The sequence below is a fragment of the Antennarius striatus genome, chromosome 6 (genome assembly GCF_040054535.1).
Source record: "Antennarius striatus isolate MH-2024 chromosome 6, ASM4005453v1, whole genome shotgun sequence".
Lineage (NCBI taxonomy): Eukaryota > Metazoa > Chordata > Actinopteri > Lophiiformes > Antennariidae > Antennarius > Antennarius striatus.
Genome location: NC_090781.1, coordinates 7288453 through 7309111, shown reverse-complemented (window position 1 = coordinate 7309111; position 20659 = coordinate 7288453). Strand labels below are relative to the sequence as shown.

At 41.5% G+C, this 20659-nt stretch overlaps 1 protein-coding gene across 1 annotated transcript in view; it reads right to left on the bottom strand.

Annotated features, from left to right (window-relative positions):
- Positions 1-20659, bottom strand: part of grik4 (glutamate receptor, ionotropic, kainate 4) — a 298309-nt gene that overhangs the window by 112255 nt on the left and 165395 nt on the right. Inside the window, exon 5 of the mRNA XM_068316994.1 lies at positions 18849-18946. Within this exon, the coding sequence (XP_068173095.1) occupies positions 18849-18946 (98 nt within the window). The remainder of the gene's footprint in view (positions 1-18848; positions 18947-20659) is intronic.

Below are 20659 nucleotides of genomic sequence, written 5' to 3'. Positions count from 1 at the left end.
TGTTGTCCATCAGTCATCAAGTGAGATGCCATGGATGGAATGTTTAAGTCAAGTTGGCAAGGATGTTGATGTTGAGTGCCAGGGGTTTGAGAAAGACAGGTGGGAGTCTATTATTTCTACCCAATCTCCTCTCAAATCAAAAGGTTTACGGGACACTTGTTGCAGACGTTTGGAAAAGGCAGACACGCATGAGTAGAGAAGTGATAATAGAGCAACGATAGAAGAGTGGCAGCTCTGTCCTATTAATAGTCTTCATAACTAGCCACATCCCTCGCAGCCAGATATACAGTATAAATACACGGTAATCATCCTGCATTAGTACCCCGCAGTAAAATAAGAAACAAACTGGTGATACTGATGAGAAAGTGTCTTTTAGGAGGATGGAATACTAACCACAAAGATCTTTATTTCATTGATCTGTCAGTTCAGAGAGAAAAAATATATAATTTTTAATAAATTCATTATTATTCATTTGCCACAATAGAGCCCTGACATTTTCCTGATGTGTTTTTAAATGGAAACTGATACAGATAGCTTAAATGTAGACTCAGATACATGTGACTGCAGAGCAATGAAGATTTATTAAAAGTCAAGAAGACTAAGCAGGTGCTCACTTTTATCGTTCTTTATTTCTTATAACATTATTCATAGCTCTCACAACATACTGAACTTAATCTTTTATTGTAACTCTAATTTTCTATTATCTTTGTCTGAGCTGTTAATTAAGTGATCAGCTGTTCTCATCAGATGGTCATATCTATCCAATAGCACAATAACACAGCTATGTCATTTATTTTGCTAATGTCCTATAACTATCCTCAGAAGCCAGGCTTCTGAGCCGGCATCCAGGCCCAGCTACGAAAAGACCCGGATAGACTGGTGCTACCCAGCCTCTTCCTCACAAAAGCCAGGACACTCAACAGCAAGTTAGATGAACTATCGATCACCATCAACGCACAGAAAAATCTGCGGGAGAGCAGCATTTTCGTCGTGACTGAGACCTGGGTTCACTCGGGGATAGCAGACAAAGTTATCATGCTAGCAGGCCGCGACGCACATGGAGCCGACCGGATGAGCGACTCAGGGAAAAGCAAAGGAGGAGGACTGGTCATCTACTCCAACAACAGGTGGTGCACCAACGCGACAGTGACAAAAACACACTGTTCCCCTGACGTGTAGTTTATTATGTTAAGATGTCATCCCTTCTACTGGCCCGCGAGCACATGGTCTTCATGGTAACCGCTGTATACACACCCCCAACTGCTACTGCTAAAGTAGCACTGCTGATTGTTTTTAGCTGCAGTTAGCAAACAGCAATCAGCACACCCCGATTGCATCTTCATTGTGACTTCAACCACCTGGATTTAAGAACTGTGCTTCCTAAACTTTATCAGCATGTAACATGTGCAACACGGGTTCATATCATGGTGGATAAGGTTTACAGTAATATCAAGGAAGCATAAAAGCCCCTCCCCCCTTCCCCCACCTGAGACAATTGGACCATCTGTCCCTGTTTCTCACCCCAGCAAACAGGCCCCTCATAAAGAGAACACCGGCTGAAGTGAGACCCGTATGGATCTGGTCAGAAGATGCCATCCCACAACTACAGGACTGCTTCAGGACAACCAAAAAAACACAAAAAACCTGGACAACTACACATCCACTGTTTTGTTTTATATTAAAATGTGCATGGATGATGTCTGTGAGGAGAAGATGGTTAAGCATTATCCAAATAGGAAACAGTGGATGATCAGTGAGGTGAAACAGCTGCTAAGGGCACGACACTCTGCCTTCAGGTCTGGAGACATGGAGCTTTACAGCTTGGCCAGATCAAGCCTGAAAAAGGGCATCAAGAAGGTGAAGGCAGCTTATGCCAGAAAGATTGAGGGACACCTCAAGGAGGCGAACCCCCGACGTGCTTGGCAGGGCATCCACAAGTTTCTTAATACGAAGCAATCCAGTGCTCCCACCACCGGCAATGGTTCAGTGGTAGAGCGGGCAGTAGAGCAGGTCGTCCAATGTACTAAGATTCTAATGTACATTCTATGTACTAAGCTTCGATTCCCGCTCCCGCCCAAAAACATCCGGAGTGTGAGCTGACAGTGGGAGGTGTCAGCTCAACTCTGGAGCACTGCCAAGGCACCCTTGAGCAAGGTGCCATCCCCTTCACAAGCTGCTCATTTGGGCGCTCCACGAAGGGGGCTGCCCACCACTCTGCCTCCCATCGCATGCTTACAGGCCCCCTTGTGTGTGGTTGTGTGTGTGGGGCTTGTACACACAAATATGCATGCATGTGATTGATCTACTAACATACTAGAGTGGGCATTCTTAATTTCCCTTCGGGGATTACAACAGTATATAAAATAACAATAATAATAATAATAATAATAATAATAATAATAATAATAATAATAATAATAATAATAATAATAATAATAAAACCCCAGCTCAGACACAGCAGAAGAGCTAAATCTCTTTTTGCTAGGTTTGAAGTTGGAGAGGAGTGGGATGCCCCCACACTGCTGCCTGCTGACACCCTGGCCCTCACTGTGAGCACAGAGGAGGTCAGGAAGGTGCGCTGCAGTGTGAATCTATCAAAGGCTGCTGGTCCTGACGGCGTCCAGGGGAGGGTACTGAGGGGCTGTGTGGAAGAGCTAATAGAGGTCTTCACATCTATTTTTAACCTCTCACTGACCATCTGCACAGTCCCCTGCTGCCTGAAATTGGCCATCATCGTACCCGTCCCCAAGAAGAAGTCGATTAGCAGCCTGAATGACTACAGATCTATGGCTCTAACATCCTAACAGTGATGAAGTGCTTGAAGAGGCTGGTCCTGAGTTACATAAAATCTCTGCTGCCTCCCAGTCTTGATCAGCACCAGTTTGTGTACAGTGCCAACAGGTCCACTGGTGATGCCATCAAAATGGCCCTCCACACATGTGAACACCTAGGATACCCTGGCAGATATGCGAGGATGTTGATTGTAGACTTCAGTTCTGCCTTTGACACACTTGGTTCGTTCGCTCTAACTGCGCGGTCTGGGTATTGATGAGCACAACTGCTCATGGAACGGGAGTTTTCTCACAAACCCCAGGCAGTCAGTCAGGCTGGGGGGTTACTACTCCTCAACCCTGGCTGTGAGCACTGGGTTGAGGAGTAGTGCTGAGTCCAATGCTGTACACCCTGTACACCCATGACTGTGCCCCGATTAACAGAGGCGACCTCATGAAATTTGCTGATGACATTACTGTGGTGGGGCTGATTACAAATAATGACGAGTCAACCTACAGGTAGGAGGTCCTGAACCTCACCACCTGGTTCTCTCTCAACAAACTGGCACCGAACTCCTCAAAAACCAAGGAGGTGGTGCTGGACTTCAGGAGAAAAAGGGAAGATCCCCGCCTCTTCTAATCCGAGGGGACTTGGTGGAACGGGTCAGCGACTTCAAGTTCCTTGGAATGCACATCTCAGAGGACCTTACACGGGGCACTAACACCAGTCCCCTTGTGAAAAAGGTGCAACAGCGCCTGTACTTTCTACCGTCCCTGAGAAGAGTAAACGTGTCCCAGGATCTGCTGCTATCCTTCTACAGGTTTTCTGTGGAGAGCATCTTCACCAACAATATGCTGTTGTGGTTTAACAGTTCCTCTCAAAGGAACCATCACCTTATCCTGGTGGAGAGGTTTGTGTGCCCTAAAGATCCTGGGAGCTATGTTGTCAGGAGTCTTGTACCCCTGGTAGCGTCACCTAAGGCAAATAGGTCTCAGGTGAAGGGCCAGACAAAGAATGGCTCAGAAGACCTCATGCAAGAACAAAAAGGGAAACAAGTGACCCTACCTGGAGGAAGCCCGGGGCCCACGTCTGGAGCCAGGACTGGACGGAGGGCCAATCAGCGATCGCCTGGTGGCCTGGTCTGCCACGGGGCCCAGCCGGGCTCAGCCCGAAATGGCAACGTGGATTTTTCCCACCCCTGTGGACCCACCACCCGCAGGGCAGATCGATGGGATCGGGTGCGCTGCCATATGGGTGGCAGTGCGACAGGGGGTCGCGACGGACCAGACCCAGGAGGCAGAAGCCGGGGAAATCTTCATATAGACCCGGTAAGCCCAAACAAGTAGTGCAGGTGAACTGGGAACATCTGGAGGAGGATTCTGTCCACGAGGCCTTCAATTCACACTTCCGAAGGAGCTTCTCGTGCATCCCTGTGGAGGCTGGGGACATCGAACCTGAATGGTCAAAACTTCCATTGCTGAATCTGCAGCTGAGAGCTGTGGTCTCAAGGTCTTGGGTGCCTCAAGAGGCAATCACCATTGAACACCGTGGTGGACCCCGATGGTCAGGGAAGCTGTCTGACTGAAGAAGGAGGCTTTCAGGGGCATGTTGTCCCTGAAGACTCTTGAAGCAGTTGCGGGGTACCGACAGGCCAAACGGACTGCAGCCTCAGCTGTGATGAAGGCAAAATGGAGGGTGTGGGAGCAGTTCATGGAGAAGGACTTTCAGCCGTACCAAAGTTGTTCTGCAGGACTGTCCGACACCTCAGGAGGGCAAAATGAGGGACCATCCATACTGTATAAGGCAAGGGTGGGACACTGTTGACCTCGACTGAGGAGGTTGTCAGTTGGTGGAAGGAACACTTTGAGGGACTCCTGAATCCAACTACCCTGGAGTGTAGTTGGATTCTGACTACCGTTCAACTGACCCGTCCTCTGTTGCAGAGGCCAAGCTGGAGGATGATGGGGAATTCGAATCAATCTCTCTGGGCAAAGTCACCGAGGTAGTTAAACAACTTCACGGTGGTAAAGCCCTGGGTACTGATGAGATTCGCTTGGAAATGCCGAGAGGCAAAGCTCTCTATTTACCGTTCAATCTTCGTTCCTACCCTCACCTATGGTCATGAGTGATGGGTCATGACCAAAAGAACAAGATTGCGGATATAATTGGCGGAAATGGGCTTTCTCAGGCAGAGAGCTGGCATCTCCCTTAGAGATAGGGTGAGAAACACTGCTCCTTCACATGGAAAGGAGTCAGTTGGATGCCTCCGGAAAGGAGTCTGGTGCAGATGCCTCTGGGGCGTCTCCCTAGGGAGGTGTTCCTCGCACGTCCAGCTGGGAGGAGACCTCGGGGCAGACCCAGGACCAGGTGGAGGGATTATATCTCAACACTGGCCTGGGAACGCCTTGGGATCCCCCAGTCAAAGCTGTTGTATGTGGCCGGGGAAAGGGAAGTTTGGGGCTCCCTTTTGAAGATGCTGCCCCCGCGACGCAACTATGGATAAGACGTGACAACGAAGATAGATGGATGGAGGGATGGATGGTTTAACACCTGCTGTCAAGCTGGCCCTGGAAAGGGTCAAAAAGTCAGTGCTGAAGGTCGTAGGTGTACAGTAAACCTCTCTGTCAGACATCTACAACACCAGATGTCTATGTAGGGCCACAAGCATCACCAGTGACAGTGACACCCCGCCCAAAGCCTGTTCTCACTGCTGCCCTCTGGGAAGAGGTATAGGTCCATCAAGGTACAGACGTCCAGACTGCCCAACACGTTTTACTCGAGTGCGATCAGAGTACTGAACACAGTACAAGCAAACCTTGGTTTTCGAACGCTTTGGACATTGAACACATTTGAATTCGACCAGAAAATTCGGAAGTTTTTGGTCTTACAAGTCGAACAAAATTTGGAAGTTGAACACGAAACAAACACAGTAACATCGTCCTCTTCCTCTCCCTCTCCAACATTCACATATGCCAACTGCTCACCACCACAAAGGTAAAAATTCTTATCTTTATTGTTCTTATGCTTTAACTGTAATGTGCCTTTTATTTTAGTTTATTGTATTCAATAATTTTTCACTTAATTTGCGTTCCATTGCCTATGGTACGAGTTACAGTGCCTTAAACTTCTGTCCAAAAGATGACGGTAACTCATACCTTAAGCTAACCTGATAATGTTGATGTTTTTTTTCTTCTTTCTTTCTGTTGCGATACCAGACCTGCTCATCCCAAATCTGCGTGGTGAATGATAAGCGGAATTAAATAAATTTTTCTCTTCTTTATTGAACCGGAGCTGCTACGCTCACCTGAACACACAAATGAACACTGGCACATTACGCATGTCGCACTCAACAGAACAAGAGCATTATATTTACATTGCAACCAACAGGTACAACAGGAAGTCCCAAAGCAAGAGCGTCACAAGATTGTACTTAACACTTTCTTTCTTGTGTTTGCTTCTTTCTTCTACATTTCTTTGAGAAGTTTCATTACTATACAATTGGATATATAAATGACATTATGAAATAACATATAGTATGCGGATACAGCGACAGAAAATGGATGGATATTATGTTGAACAAAGGTAGTTTTCTAGTGTCTTGGAACAAATTAAGACCATTTACATTATTTGTAATGGGAAAAATGTATTTGGAATTCAAATAAATCAGTATTCGAACAGCCTTCCGGAACAAATTGTGGTCAAAAACTGAGGTTTGCCTACACTCCGAAAGTAAAGGTTTACATGTTGGGAAAAGTCCGTCCCAGTTAGGAACCCAGTGCAATGCCCTTGTCGCAGTTGCTGCTCCTGAGCCCTCTGCCACACAGTACATCTGTCACGTCTCTGGACTATTTTATCCTGTTTTCCTGTCACTAACATATCATGTCATTCTGATTCGTCTGCTGTTTGGACTGATTCCCCAATACCAAATTTCTGCCTGTCTTATTAAATCTGTTTTTGGACTTGACCCGCCTGATTCACTGTCGTGCTTTTGGGTTCTCACCACCAGTTTTGTTCGAGCCTTGACACATCATACAATCTCGATGGCTCATTGTAAATATATTCCCATAATTGCTTGTTTTTTTTAACCTTTGCTTTGTTTTGTTTTTTGTTCCTGTTTTTCTTGTTTTGTATTTGTAGTTACTTTATTGAACCTTTTGCACAAAGAGTTGTCGAAGAATTTCATTGTGCATTTGTGTGTAATGATGTTAAAGGCATTCTATTCTATTCTATTCTATTCTATTCTATTCTATTCTATTCTATCCTATTCTATCCTATTCTATTCTAGTAATTGCATTGTGCTATTTTGTCGACCACCTCTTCCCAGGCTTCAGTTTCATGGGCTTTGACATTCATCAGCTTCAATAGGGTCATCAGCAACTATCACCACACACACACACACACACACACACTGCTGCATCAGCTGACTTCACTGATTCACACACTTCAGTTCTGATATTGACTTAATCTCCCTGAAGAGTTTATTTCTGACAAATTAATTGTCATATATTGTCTGATGTAATGAACAAGCATACAGTATTTCATTCAACTCACTTACCTCCCATAAAATTGTAAATAGCAGTTGGCATCTGGTGTGCGAACTCTGAACTATTTCTCTGAGACTGCTATAATGAAAATGGAAGTTAAATACTCTGTCATAGTAAAAAACTCATATAGTAAATAACATAGTAAATAATAAATTATGTGCAGAATGTTGCAAATTTATCAGCAGTTCGGTTACATGCACACACAAGTGCTTTACTTTGACAGGTGCTTGGTTATGGGAGATTGTCGGTCTACTTAAAAAAGAACAGCATAGTCTAGACTTTCTATTCTTGAAGAGCGCCTTGGTGTAAACTAATTGGGATTTGGAACTATATTTTTGACTTGACTTGAACATGTTTGTGCTTCAACATTGAGACCATGTGCGGTGATTTAACTGAACAACAGATATCAGGGAGTTGCACACATAGCATGCTGCTGGATGAGGAATTGAACGTAGTGTGCACTTGCCATGAGATCAACAACAAGCAGAGACTGAAAAAGAATTAGTTTTCCATCCAAACCATTATCAACATGTTTCCAAAGGAGTCCCCATCTTTAATTATCAAATGGTGCTTTGGAATAATTAATGTGATTAAAAACACTGCTAAATTTTTCCAGCATGAATGGTTTAACCCAATAAAATGTATTATGATGTATTTAATTGGAGGTTGAGGATTTCAAAATATCATGAAAGAAATCTGCCACAGATTATGTACTGACCTGCAGGGTGCAATTCTTCCAAAATTGTACCTTGCAGGGTTGGGGGAGTGGGGGGTGGTACTTGTAATCATAAAAAAATAAGCAATCAGCTAGGCTAATTCTTTTTTAGGTTCATGTTAGAACCCATGAGCCTAAATTAACAACTACTGTGTTAACTACTTTGACATAAACAATTTAAAACATGTATATTTAATACACATTTAAAAAGACATAGAACATCTAATATTTTGCTTCGGTTTTGTGGAAGATATTCTAATTAAGCTTCAGACCATAGACACGGGCCGATCACATGGTAAGAGGATTTAGCCTAATGCGAATGGTCTGTAAAACCCAACATGAACACAGCGTGCACATGTTCATGTTCAAGTACGCCACGCTATGCTTACATTGTTGGCTGTTTCAAATGTTTCATCATGTCTGTTTTGCAGGATGTTAAAACACTTGGCGTGCAACTGGCAGTTGCTTGCGCTTGTTGATTTGATCATTCAGCTTTTTAGCCAAGTTTGTTTTAATTTTAGGGTCAGTGTGAAGGTGTTTGTCCATTTTAGGGCCTACAACAAAGTTGACACAGTTAACCACTCTTGACCCTCTTGCTTTTAAACAAATTGTGACAGCTCTATACAGCCACCAAAGGTTGCAAGATGCTCCCAGCAGCTTGACCAAAATGTGAGCTTTCTTCTACGGAAGTTAGTCTGGGCTGGGGCATTCTCCTCTTGTCCATCCTCTGTGCAGGAATGTGATGACGTTTTGCTTTTTTTGTGCTGGTCCTGTGAAGAAGGACAATATGCTGCTTTGGATGTGTTTCATTTTTCCCTAGTTTTTATTAGCAAAGCTAATGTCTGTGCACGCAGAGCATTTTTTATGTATACAGTGTATTTATCTACATGGGGACATTTGCAAATATCAAGACTGCTAAAAATTTAAGTCAGATTGAAAGTTAGTGACAGCAATGTAAACTATAGACCACCTGTTTTTAATTATTGAGAAAACTCTGTTTTTAATTATTGACAGGGTGTCCCCCTGAGGATAAAATTCATTCAGCAGAGGTAGAGAGAAAAATCAGAGGTAGGGATAACCCTCCACAGCACTTGGAATTTCAAAACTCTGGTTTGAGTCCAGGTAGCGCTCTGGGTGCACAGCAAGGCGGTTCCTGGTTCTAGTCCCGCTCTGTGCGGAGTTTGCACGTTCTCCTGTGTCTGCATGGGTTCTCCAGCTTCCTACCACCCCCAAAAGCATGCAGTTTAGGTGAACTGATAGAACCAAATTGCCCGTAGGTGTGTGCATGCATGGTTGTCTGTTTACATATAGCCCCGCTGTGCATTGGCGTTGGGCCTTGAGTATACCCTACCTCATGCACCCAGTCGGCTGGGAAAGGCTCCCTGGGACCAGCACCAGTGTACAAAGCAGGCATTGACAATGAATGAACGAGTGGTTTGAAACGAAATTTACAGCCATTGAAAGTCAACTAATTGAATATAATTGTATTTGGGATGATGCAGCTCCCACTGACATTAAATCAGTTTTTCACTTTAGCTCCTGAGATTTGCTTCCCAGAAAATTGACACAGACTGAAGGACAGACAGGCAGATTAGTAATACATAAGATAGATTTTTATATAAAATACTTAGAGCATTCGTAGAATTTGTACAATTTCGCACATTTAACTTCTTTTGATCCCCATGAATACTAATACTAAGGATGCCATATGGGTAGCTTTAATTTTTTTTTTAAATATTAAAAACTCACATGTTCAAAAGAGAGTTGTAGGGGGTGGGGGTTAGAGTTAGAAAGGCCGTTTGCATTCTTTTCCTTTTTTATATCTAAATTTGAGCAGTGAAGGTCCACAGGCTTCACAGCTCCTAGAAGTCTGTTGAATCTCAGGGAGATTCAAAAGACATCTTTCTGCTGTGCTGCTATGAATAAGAAATACAAAATTTAATTTTCATGCTACATATATACTCCAAATATTACAAGGTGGGCTACTTCAAGGTGCCTTACCACACAGATGAAAATGCAGACCAGCTCGGGATAATCAGATCACCTTTGTGATCAGTAACATCACTGCTTCGAGAGCAACTGATTTTACAAATGGTGATCTCAAAGTCCAATTACTGAGAGCCAAACCACAATATCACCTTTGAATAGAAAAACGCTGACACATTAGAACTAATACCAATACACATTCAGGAATAAATCTTCAATTGGAAAATGATTACTGAAAAGCAGCAAGAAAATGAAAGTCCTCTTTAAAAAATGTCGACTGTCCTTCTATAAGGAATGGGTAAATGGCTGAATAAAAGGGTTCTATGAAGGACATGCAGTGAGAAAATAAGCAAATGGAAATAAGAGAGGAGAGGGAAAATAAGAGTAAGAATAAGACATGAGAGTAATGATAGGTATTAGGGAAGGGACATGGGTAAAGAAGCAAAAAAGGGTGCAACTGTATTGAAGCTGAAAGTCCAGGTAAGAGAAAATTAGTGAATGGAGAAAAGCCCAAATTTAAGCAGCGGATAATGAAACCTTAGTCATGACAGTTATTTATCTCCAATAAGATTGTGATCAAATGATTTATAAAATCAATATAATTGTAATAATAAGATAATAGCAGGATTGTAATATAATAGTAGTAATATAATAATAGTAGTGATTTTATTACAATCTATCGTTGCAAGAACAAACTGGACGAGACGAGGGAGGTGAATATTGGAGATTAACATATGGAGCTGTGCTGCTCAGTGGGGCTCACAGCTGAAAGGGTAACTACAACAGTTCCCCACGATAGGAACATCAGAATATTTGTAAGTTGGATGTTCGTATCTCGTGGAACGGCTGTACCCTGATTTGAGGGACCCTCCCATCTCAGGAGTCATCAACAGCCCAGGTCCCTTGGTCCATGAGAACATATCCCACATGTCATGTGTCTAAGATCAGGCCAATCTAGGACAGTTTACTTTTAAATGTATTGTTCAGGATTTTCTATAACTACCGGTATCTGTGGGTCAGTGTCTGGGAATAAAGTCGAGGACAGCTGCTGTGGAATGTTTTCTGGTCAGAGAGGCTCTGCTGGGTAAGATAACTGGCTTTTCATGTCACAAATAACCATTCCAAATAATGGACATATCCACAGAGCTGTTGTGCAATTTGACCATTTTAATAAGTTTAGACAATGCTACAATCTCTCAAAACCTATGAATGCATCAGAATAATGACACAAATGAAGCAGTGGAATGGCAAAATAGATCTCTCAAAGAATGGAGAAGAGAACTCTAATTTGTTCAACGGCCATTCACAAGCAATCAGCTTTTCTTCAGCTTTGTCTGATGGCCCTGAAGAATCAGTGCTGTCCTATAACATGGAGGAGAACTACAGAGTTAATTTGCCTTCCAATCTAGTAATCTCAAGAAATCTGACACCTAACTTCCTAAGAATTAAACCCAGACATGGAGACACAAGGAACAGATTATTTTTGAAAGTGCTTGAATTTGCAGAGTAAGTTCAGCACCAGTGTTCACCATGCAGAGAGAAGGCTTTTTCATGGGCGAAGAGAAAAAGAGATAGTAAATGAGATGATAGAGCAGTTGCAACACAGCCAGGGAGATCAGTACACAACAAACTCATGCTAATAAAATAAGGAATGAGCATAAATGGCTGACAAGTCCTTTTACATTTAAAAATTTCTGGATGGTTGTTTTAAAGCCAGTCATAATTGTCAGTCAGTCATCTTCAGATTACCACCGCTATATCTGCCGCAGCGGGCCACGGGGAGCTGGAGCCTATCTCAGCGGCATAGGGCGTGACGCGGGGGATACTCCGGGCATGACGCCAGTGCACCGCGGAGCCACACTCGAAGACATACAACCATGCATACACACACTCATTCCTACGGGCAATTTGGAACGGCCAATCAACCTGAAGTGCATGCTTTTGGAGGTGGGAGGAAGCCGGAGAACCCGGAGAGAATGACATGGGGAGAGCACGCAGACATGGGGAGAGCCGCTGTGTTGTGAGGCGACAGCGCTAACCACTGCGCCACCGTGCCGCCTCAGTCATAATTGTTTTGTGTGTATTTCTAGAGTGCACATGCCTTACTCATGCTTCTCTCCAAGGGAAAAGATATAAAACTGGCCCCAAACCTCCATCCATATGCTCCTCTTTGCCCACCATAGCACCACCCAATCAAAATGCGTCAGTATAATCTCTCTGTATGGCTGCACACAAATAGGCTTGTAAGACCAAAGCAATCCCTAAACATCAGACTGGACATTAATATTCATGAAAACATCTGACATTCTTTTAAATCATAAAAGTACAGTATGTTAGACGTGGGTATAATGAAGTATTAGTTAGCATTTAAAAAGAGAGAAAGCTGACCAAGATCAATGTATATTAAAAACCACATTCACATGAAATATTTAGCACATTAATATTTAATCCATGGCATTAACTTAATTCAATTTCAGAGCTTCCACAGCTAATAGCAAAATCACCTTAGTCCAAGGCTTTTAATGAAATAACATAGGGGACTATGTATAGACCCTTTTAATGCTGGAAGACCTATGAAAGCTTTTGCAGTAATCCATCAAATTTGAGGGACTGTTTAAAATTAATCATATTTCTAAGCCATAAAATTTACAGGAAACAAAGCAATATAAATTCACTGCACACTATTCTAGTTACTTTCGCAGACTGATAAATATGCAGATGGAACATCTCATACAAAGCTACAGCTAATGTTTCTCATTAGTTGATATTAATCTGCCCTTCCTCAAAGTCCTGACATCAAGGTTTGATTGTCCTGCTACAAAAGAGGGAGACAAACTACAAACATAATGCAGTTTGTCCACAGTAGCTGTTTTTCTATTAGTCACGATTAGTGTGAAAATCAGATGGCTCAGTCTTGTTCTTTTGCAGTCCCCATGGAAATAACCTCTGCAGGAGCAGCAGCAGAGGCTGCTGAATGAAAGGGTAGATGAAATGATGATCACCTATTGGGGCCTGGTAGCATTAATTGTGGCCCTAAATTTATAGTGACAGGTCAAACTAGTGGCTGCTACAAACACAATTTAAGTTTACCCTGTATTAACTTTACATAAATAGCTTTCACATGAAGCAACATCATTTATTGATAATGCCTTTGTATGCATCATTACTCATCAGTAATCACTTAATTTAAATTCAGTTTCTATTCCAATGACGTTTATTTATCAATAAATTAACACCACACATCGAAGCACATGTCTTGGGCATTGGAGATCATTTCAACATCATTATAGTATATTTATTTTAAATCAACTTTTATTTTAAAAGAAATTAAACAGTTGTGCTGCCTACATCAGCACAACTGTTTGTGCTGATGTAGGCAGTCCAGGCCGCAGGTCAAATTCAAATAAGGCAGCAAATTAAGAGATGGTCACGTTTGGAGCACCTATTCAGTGAAATTTCACTGAATTCTGTCCAGGGCACACACTACATATTCTTTTATTTACCACCAAAAAAGGGTAATCCTACATGCCACATTATGTGGCGTATAACAGCAGAACATTGAATGAGTTTAAATGGTTATGTATGGAGCTGGTAATAATATCAGGCAATACCGTCTTTGTGTGTAATTTTAATGCATCACAACCTTACTCCTATTTGGAAAAAGCAGAACACAACACACAAAGTTGTAATAAAATTAAGTTCACAAATAAATAAGAAGAAGCTGTGAAACAAGTACCAAGTGAGTAGAACTATCCCCAAGAACTAGCAGAGAGCGGCCTGCCTGAATCTGACACAAGCAGTATGACTTTTTCTGCTAGACAATGACACACACACACACACGCACACACACACACACACGCACGCACGCACGCACGCACGCACGCACGCACGCACGCACGCACGCACGCACGCACGCACACACACACACACACACACACACACACACACACACACACTGCTGCATCAGCTGACTTCACTGATTCACACACTTCAGTTCTGATATTGACTTAATCAGCTGGCTTGGTGCTTGGTTGGAATAAAAATGTCGAGATAGAGTCTTGACAGCATTTTAATGAGAACCACTGTGTTAGAGTTTTATAGTTTAGTTTTTTTGCAATGCTGTATTTACTTCCCATTTTTGGAGGATAATAATAACTAATAATAATCAGTCCTTTATTAGCCCCTCTTGGGGAAATTCTTTTTTACTTCACACTCACATGTACATGTGTGTGTATTAATTACACACAGGGGTTACAGGTTACAGGCCCCTGAACACAGCACACACTAGGGGCCTGTAGGCATGCAATTAGTATACAGAGAAAGGACATACAGAGGTACAAGGGAGGCGGGGTGTTGGGTCGCGGATGAGGGTCGCGCCCCAATGAGCATCTTGTAGTGGGGACGGCGCCTTACTCAAGGGCGCCTCGGCAGTGGCTGGGAGATGGCTGTGACACCTCCCACCATCAGCTCACATTCCAATGGATGTTCTGGATTCGAACCCACGAAAGCTGGGCGATCCTGTCTTCAAAACGAGTGCTCTACCGCTGAGCCACTGCCTAGGATTAACTGATTCTGACACCAGATCATGGACAGGGATAATTGTTAAAGCAACTTTACTGTCTGTAGGTTTTGAAAAATGTAGCCACAAGAGGACACAAATGTAGCCACAAGAGGACATAAGCCAGTGTCTTATTGTGCCGGTCCCAAGCCTGGATAAATACAGAGGGTTGCATCAGGAAGGGCATCCGGCGTAAAACTTTTGCCAAATCAAACATGCAAATCAAACCTATGACTTCCATTACGGATCGGTTAACAACGACCGCCATTGGTGCTGTTGACCTACAGGGTGCCGGTGGAAAATTGGACTACTGTTGGTTGAAGAAGGAGAGGAGGAAAGTGCGTTCGAAAAAATATACCAAAAATATGAAAACAAATGTATTGGTATTATAAACCAAGCACACCCAACACAGTCAAAAATCCACGTAGTACGTCACAACTTGGTGTTGGCAAATCATGGATTGCTCTAGGTAAGCATTGCAAAGCCGTAGATCAATGTTAGCAGGCTAACAAGAGAAAGAAAGTTAACTAATCGTGAGATTGGGAAAGGAGCTAACGTTAAAGGAAAAGGCACCTGTCAAAAGAGCAAGTGGAAAAGAAATTTTAGAGAAATGATAATTCTGTTAGCTGACTACATGAACAGAACTGTATGTACTTACTTAAATACCGTTTTTGTCAGATGCCCGAGGAGCATTTTGGATACTACATCGATTGTCCCATTCCAAACGGAAACCATAGCTGGACAGACTGTTCATGCTAGCCAGCTAGTTTCAATCAGAATTCCTTGCCGTTTCCTGTGTCGTTCCTGCTGTTTGGACTCTGTTCAAAAGCATGAAAATTATTGGAACAGTTATGACACTCTAAAATTATGTTAACTGGGAAGTCCATGTTAGTTATTTCTTCTCCTAACATAGCAGATGCCTTATGCCGTATTATTCATGTGATTCCTTCAGGCAGATGCGCCGTGGTTTTGTTGGGCGCCCTGGTTGGTTGGACGCTTGATTGACAGATAGTTGGTGGAGTTGGTGACAGCGTGAGATTTTCAAGTGAGGTTATTCAAATATATAGGTGGGGATAACCTGTGTTAAATATAGTATCATATCATATTTGGGGCGGCAGTAGCTCAGTCCAATAAGTCTTGGGCTGGGGCCCGGGGGGTGGCTGGTTCAAGGCCAATGTGAGCCAAAAAAAACTTGGAGAGGTGCCAGTTCACCTCCTGAGCACTGGCAACGTGCCCTTGAGCAAGGTGCTGTCCCCTTTATAAGTTGCTCAATGAGGCATACCATGAAGGAGCTGCTGCCCCCCGCTCTACCTCTCATTGCACACTGACAGGCCCTCGGGTGTGTGTGTTTACAGCTCTAATGATGAAAAAACAGCAGTAGGGAGAGTTTTTTGATTGAAAATGTTTTCCCTTTTCAGTTTTATTTTAATAAGTATATATAGTTGTTTACATTTTTGTAAGATTTATTGCCTTACTTAAAAATCTTGGCATGACTAATTCTCTCAAAAGAACTAAATATTTCTAAATAACCATTTCATCCCCAATTGCTTATTACTTACTGAGGGATCATGAAGGAGGGAGAATTTCCCTGCAGGAACTAAACGAATATCTACCAAGTGATCATTACTAGTCAATTTTCTGGTTGGAAAAAACCTTCAAAGAGGTTACTGTCCATTTGTCAAGGATAGTATTTAACTTTATTTTGAACAATAATTTTTTCTGAAAATTTAGCCTTCTCCGAATTGTCAATTGTTTATAATTCACTATTACATGTTATTCTTTTTAAATCCATTGACACCACAAAATGTAGTCATGACACTCTTTCTTGATATACAGAAATTCCTTTATGTTTTTAAAAAAAAATCTATAACATAATTACATTAACTTCTCTTATTCTGCTGATCAAGGAGATCTACCCTATCATTGTTGCTACTTCTCAAAAGGTGCTGCTGGTAAAGAAACATGTTTTGATAGTGAAACCATCAAAAGCGTATTAAAGTTGTCTCAGTATTTTAGAACACTGATGTTGAACTGGGCCCTGGTTTTTTCAGGAACACAGATGTAATATCACAGTATAAGATGATTATTTGCTTCAGTGAATTAGTATAACCACTCTTTCTTCTACTAGGTCCAGGTTGGTGCATGTCAAATCTATAATAGACTGTGAGATATTCTCCCTGTCAGGAGTGGGTCGGTATCTTTTCTACATTCTGTTTCAACTGGTTTTCATTCACAGTCAGCAGGAGGTTCTAATGCTTCCAAACGTTTCACTTTTCTGCTGTTTATATTTTTTAGAGAAATCAAACTCGCTAAAGTCCTCATGAAATGACTTCTTTATGAAGTCCAATATCATTTAGATACAGCATTTTAAAATTAAATAAATTTTAATGTAAAAGTTCAAAGACATGCCATGGTTCACATTTCTTATTTCATTTCATTTCTCACTTCATCCACAAATCAAAGGTTTTCAAATTACCAATTTCTATTAATAAGTTTGCTTTACTCATGCTCTCAACTAAACCAAACTGCTACTACTGTTTGAACCCCTGAAAAAAGTTTGACACCATGAACTAAAATCGAAAAAAAAAAAAAATCTTCCTTGAACAGCTGGGAAATGACAGAAGGGAAATATAGCTACAGTACGAGATTTATAGAACAGATGAAGCTGGATGCAGAACAAGAACATCCACAGAAATTCACCTTCTTTGAAACTGTCAAGCACGTGGTAGTGTTAACATAAATACTATAAAAAATTCAGAATTTCGTGAGAGAACTGGATGAGGCCTGTACAAATAACCTCCTTACTCAAGGAAAAGACAATAAATAAATGAATAAATAGAACTACAGCAGGCAACAGCAGATTTTGTTACCCTACTTTCTAAGGTAAATAAAATTTAATTAATCTAAATTTAATTTTAAAGCTCACACTCCGGGTATGGCTTGGTGGGAGCGGGAGTCGAACCGCTGATCCTGGATCATAGGATTACATCACTGTCCTCGCCATACATAATGTACAATAAGAAGTTTAAAAGAAATTACACATTGAGGTCAGTGTGAGAAAAAAAAACTGTAGGTAAGGTATGATGATCTTGTTTGGCTTTTTTATTTATTTGCATGACTTTTTATTTATTTATTTTTTAATTACTTAAGATCCCAACAATGTCATTTACCCTTTTATGAGACCCTTAACATGCATGCAGTGTTTCAGGGTCAGTTTTTCAAAGCTGTTGACCCTGGAAGTAAAACCCATCATGGATGTTTATCCACAGGGAGCTAAGGTCTGTCTTCCATCTACCATCACAGGCTGATGTCTCATTAAGTTGTAGTGTATCAGAGGGCATCATGGAGACTGGGAAGTAATGGAATGTCTTTTAATAGACACACTGATGAAATTTATTCAGTTAAAAACACTTTCTCTTTGGAGCAAATCCAATTATGAAGGAGAGCACAATGAATAGACTGCCATATAGTGAAATAGTACATATTTTGTAATCTCTAATTATGGTTTTTCTGATGTCACATGACCAGTGATGTCATGGTTATGTTTGTTCTGTGTTTATGTGTCACCAGTCACAATACTCTTCTTCAAATAGAATAATCCAAGGTGGATCCATACCAGAATCCTAAACCAACAACAGCTGTTTGCAAATCTAGCACAGATAAAGCTATGAACATACAGTAGGTATCTTGTTTATTGGATGATTGATTTTGATCTGAGACTTGTATTACTCAAAAGCGTTTCTGTCTCTTGATAACAGGCAGCAAAACAAAACATGTCAGGTTCAGACAAGCCAATTAGCATCCAACTGATGCCAGACTCTGAAGCCAAATCCCTTTAGTGTAGATTGTGAAATACATGTTTTTCCTCACAGTTCAGGTAAGATGATGTCTCTTTACTTGTTTTATCAAATATTTCCAATAATTTTATCTTTTGTGAAATCATTTTTTTTTGGCCATATACTACATTACACTCTGAAACAGCAGATGTACAACACAAAGAGCTGGTAACTGTCTATTCAAGACAGGAAATCTTATATAGATTTATGATTGTTAGTCCCATAGTAAACTGTTACTAGCAAGCCTCGGGGTCCCCAAAGTGTTCCAAGCTAATTAGGAGATGGAGGAAATATAATGCCCAGCATTGCTTTGACTTGAGAGGCCATGATTTGGAGTTATGACACCTTTGATATTTTTTGTTTACATTATATATTTCATTACCATGAGCACACTGCCTAAGAGGGGTCGAGTAGCAAAAAGAAATGCATAAACTCACCTCTTTTTCTCCACAGATATTGCTGATGATAGAGTTGGAGGCTGGGCTGTTTGAGGGACCGAGGACTGCCACTACCCCTTTGGACATGATCTGGCACACTGGGAAAAACAAAATGTGAAGGGGTCAGAAGGGAGGGAAGGGGAAGTAAGTCAGTCAGTGCTATGCATTAAAGTACAGTCCTGAGTTTCTTAGAGTCATTTCAAAAAGGCTTTCAATCAGATGCTAATAGAAGCACCTGGACTTCTATAGAAACAGCAGCCTGAGGAAGAGCTTTTACTATCTCAGTGTAACTCTCTACTGCATGTGCCAGTTAGAGTGAGCAAGGCCAAATCCATTTGTCTATGATGAATATGTATGATGCAGATTCAGAAAAAAACAGGTCGACCCTTCCCATGAAAGTTTAGTGTGATGGAAAATTTCAATTACTGTCTCCACAGAAGAATGCTGTCTTTCAAGTTTGTATCTCATTCCTTAAAACTGCTCTCCTCATTCATGTTTTTATCTTACTTGTTAGTCTCAAAGGCCAGGGCCCATGAGAAGCTTCCTCCTTTTCCTTTCCCATCGTATGTATCTGAAAAAGTATTGTTTCTTTCATAGGGGGTGCTTTATTTTGCATATCTCTTTCCTGTATAAAAGTGATCACTCACTGAATTATGATTTGGTGAGACATACAACCCAGCTACAGGTTGACTTGCATCTCTCACCCACTTTCTGCTGCAGCAAAGAAAAATAAAATCTTCAAAGACAGTTCCTTGTGATTGCCTTCATTACAGAAATTTCCACAACACACGCACATCACATCTTGTTTTTCACACTTTGTATTTGCAAAGATTAATTTAAAGGCTTTATCTTTGGGGATGACCTATTTAGCAAATGTGAAATCCACTTATCTCTGAAGTATACAGGCTATATGGTTTATTTCCCTAAACTCTTAAGAGTTTATAATCAATGCAATCTAATTGTACGTCTGCTGTTATGATCAATAATTAGTGTCATAAACAGAAGAACAGATGACGTGTACTGCTTATGTGTGTGATGATAACAAGGTTATTGCAGATACAAAGCATTACAGATTTGTGTGTGAACCATTTGCTGGATTGTTTAGTGAAACAAGAAGCTGTGAATCAAATGATTAATATGGACCACAAGTGAAGTCAGCCAGGCAGAACGCAGAACATCTATATGTGATCCCTTCACACACATTTACAGTTCATGCACGCGCACACAAACACACACACACACACACACACACACACACACACACACACACACACACACACACACACACACACACAATGTATGCATGCCTTCACCAAATTATAAATATGAGAGATTTTCTCGTCAACGAGCCTGGCACCCATGACACTTTGACTGACGCTCTCGAAATGCAGCTTGCGTTTTACATATATTTAAGACATAATAGGCATTAACAGTGAGAGTCAGAACAACTTTACTTTCCAGCCACAGGTCACCCCATGGGTTAACAACAATACTATACCTTTTCCTACTCCCCAATTATGACCAGAATGCTCCCTTTATGAAGTCCAATTGGAACATCTGTTCAGCTATGTTAAAAGATATCCCCATAATCTAGAAGACAAAATATATATATGTATATTTTTTGTAGATCAAAAAGTGAGGAATTGTGAAATTTGCAACATTACAAATCTCTTTGCCAATGTCAGAGCCACATATGCGAAACCTGTGCCACAAAAACTGTTGATGATTTAGATCTTGCTCTGCAGAGAAGCTGAGGTTCCTTCAGTTCCCTTGTAATTTATAGCATGACTGTAAAACAATATTTATGAATT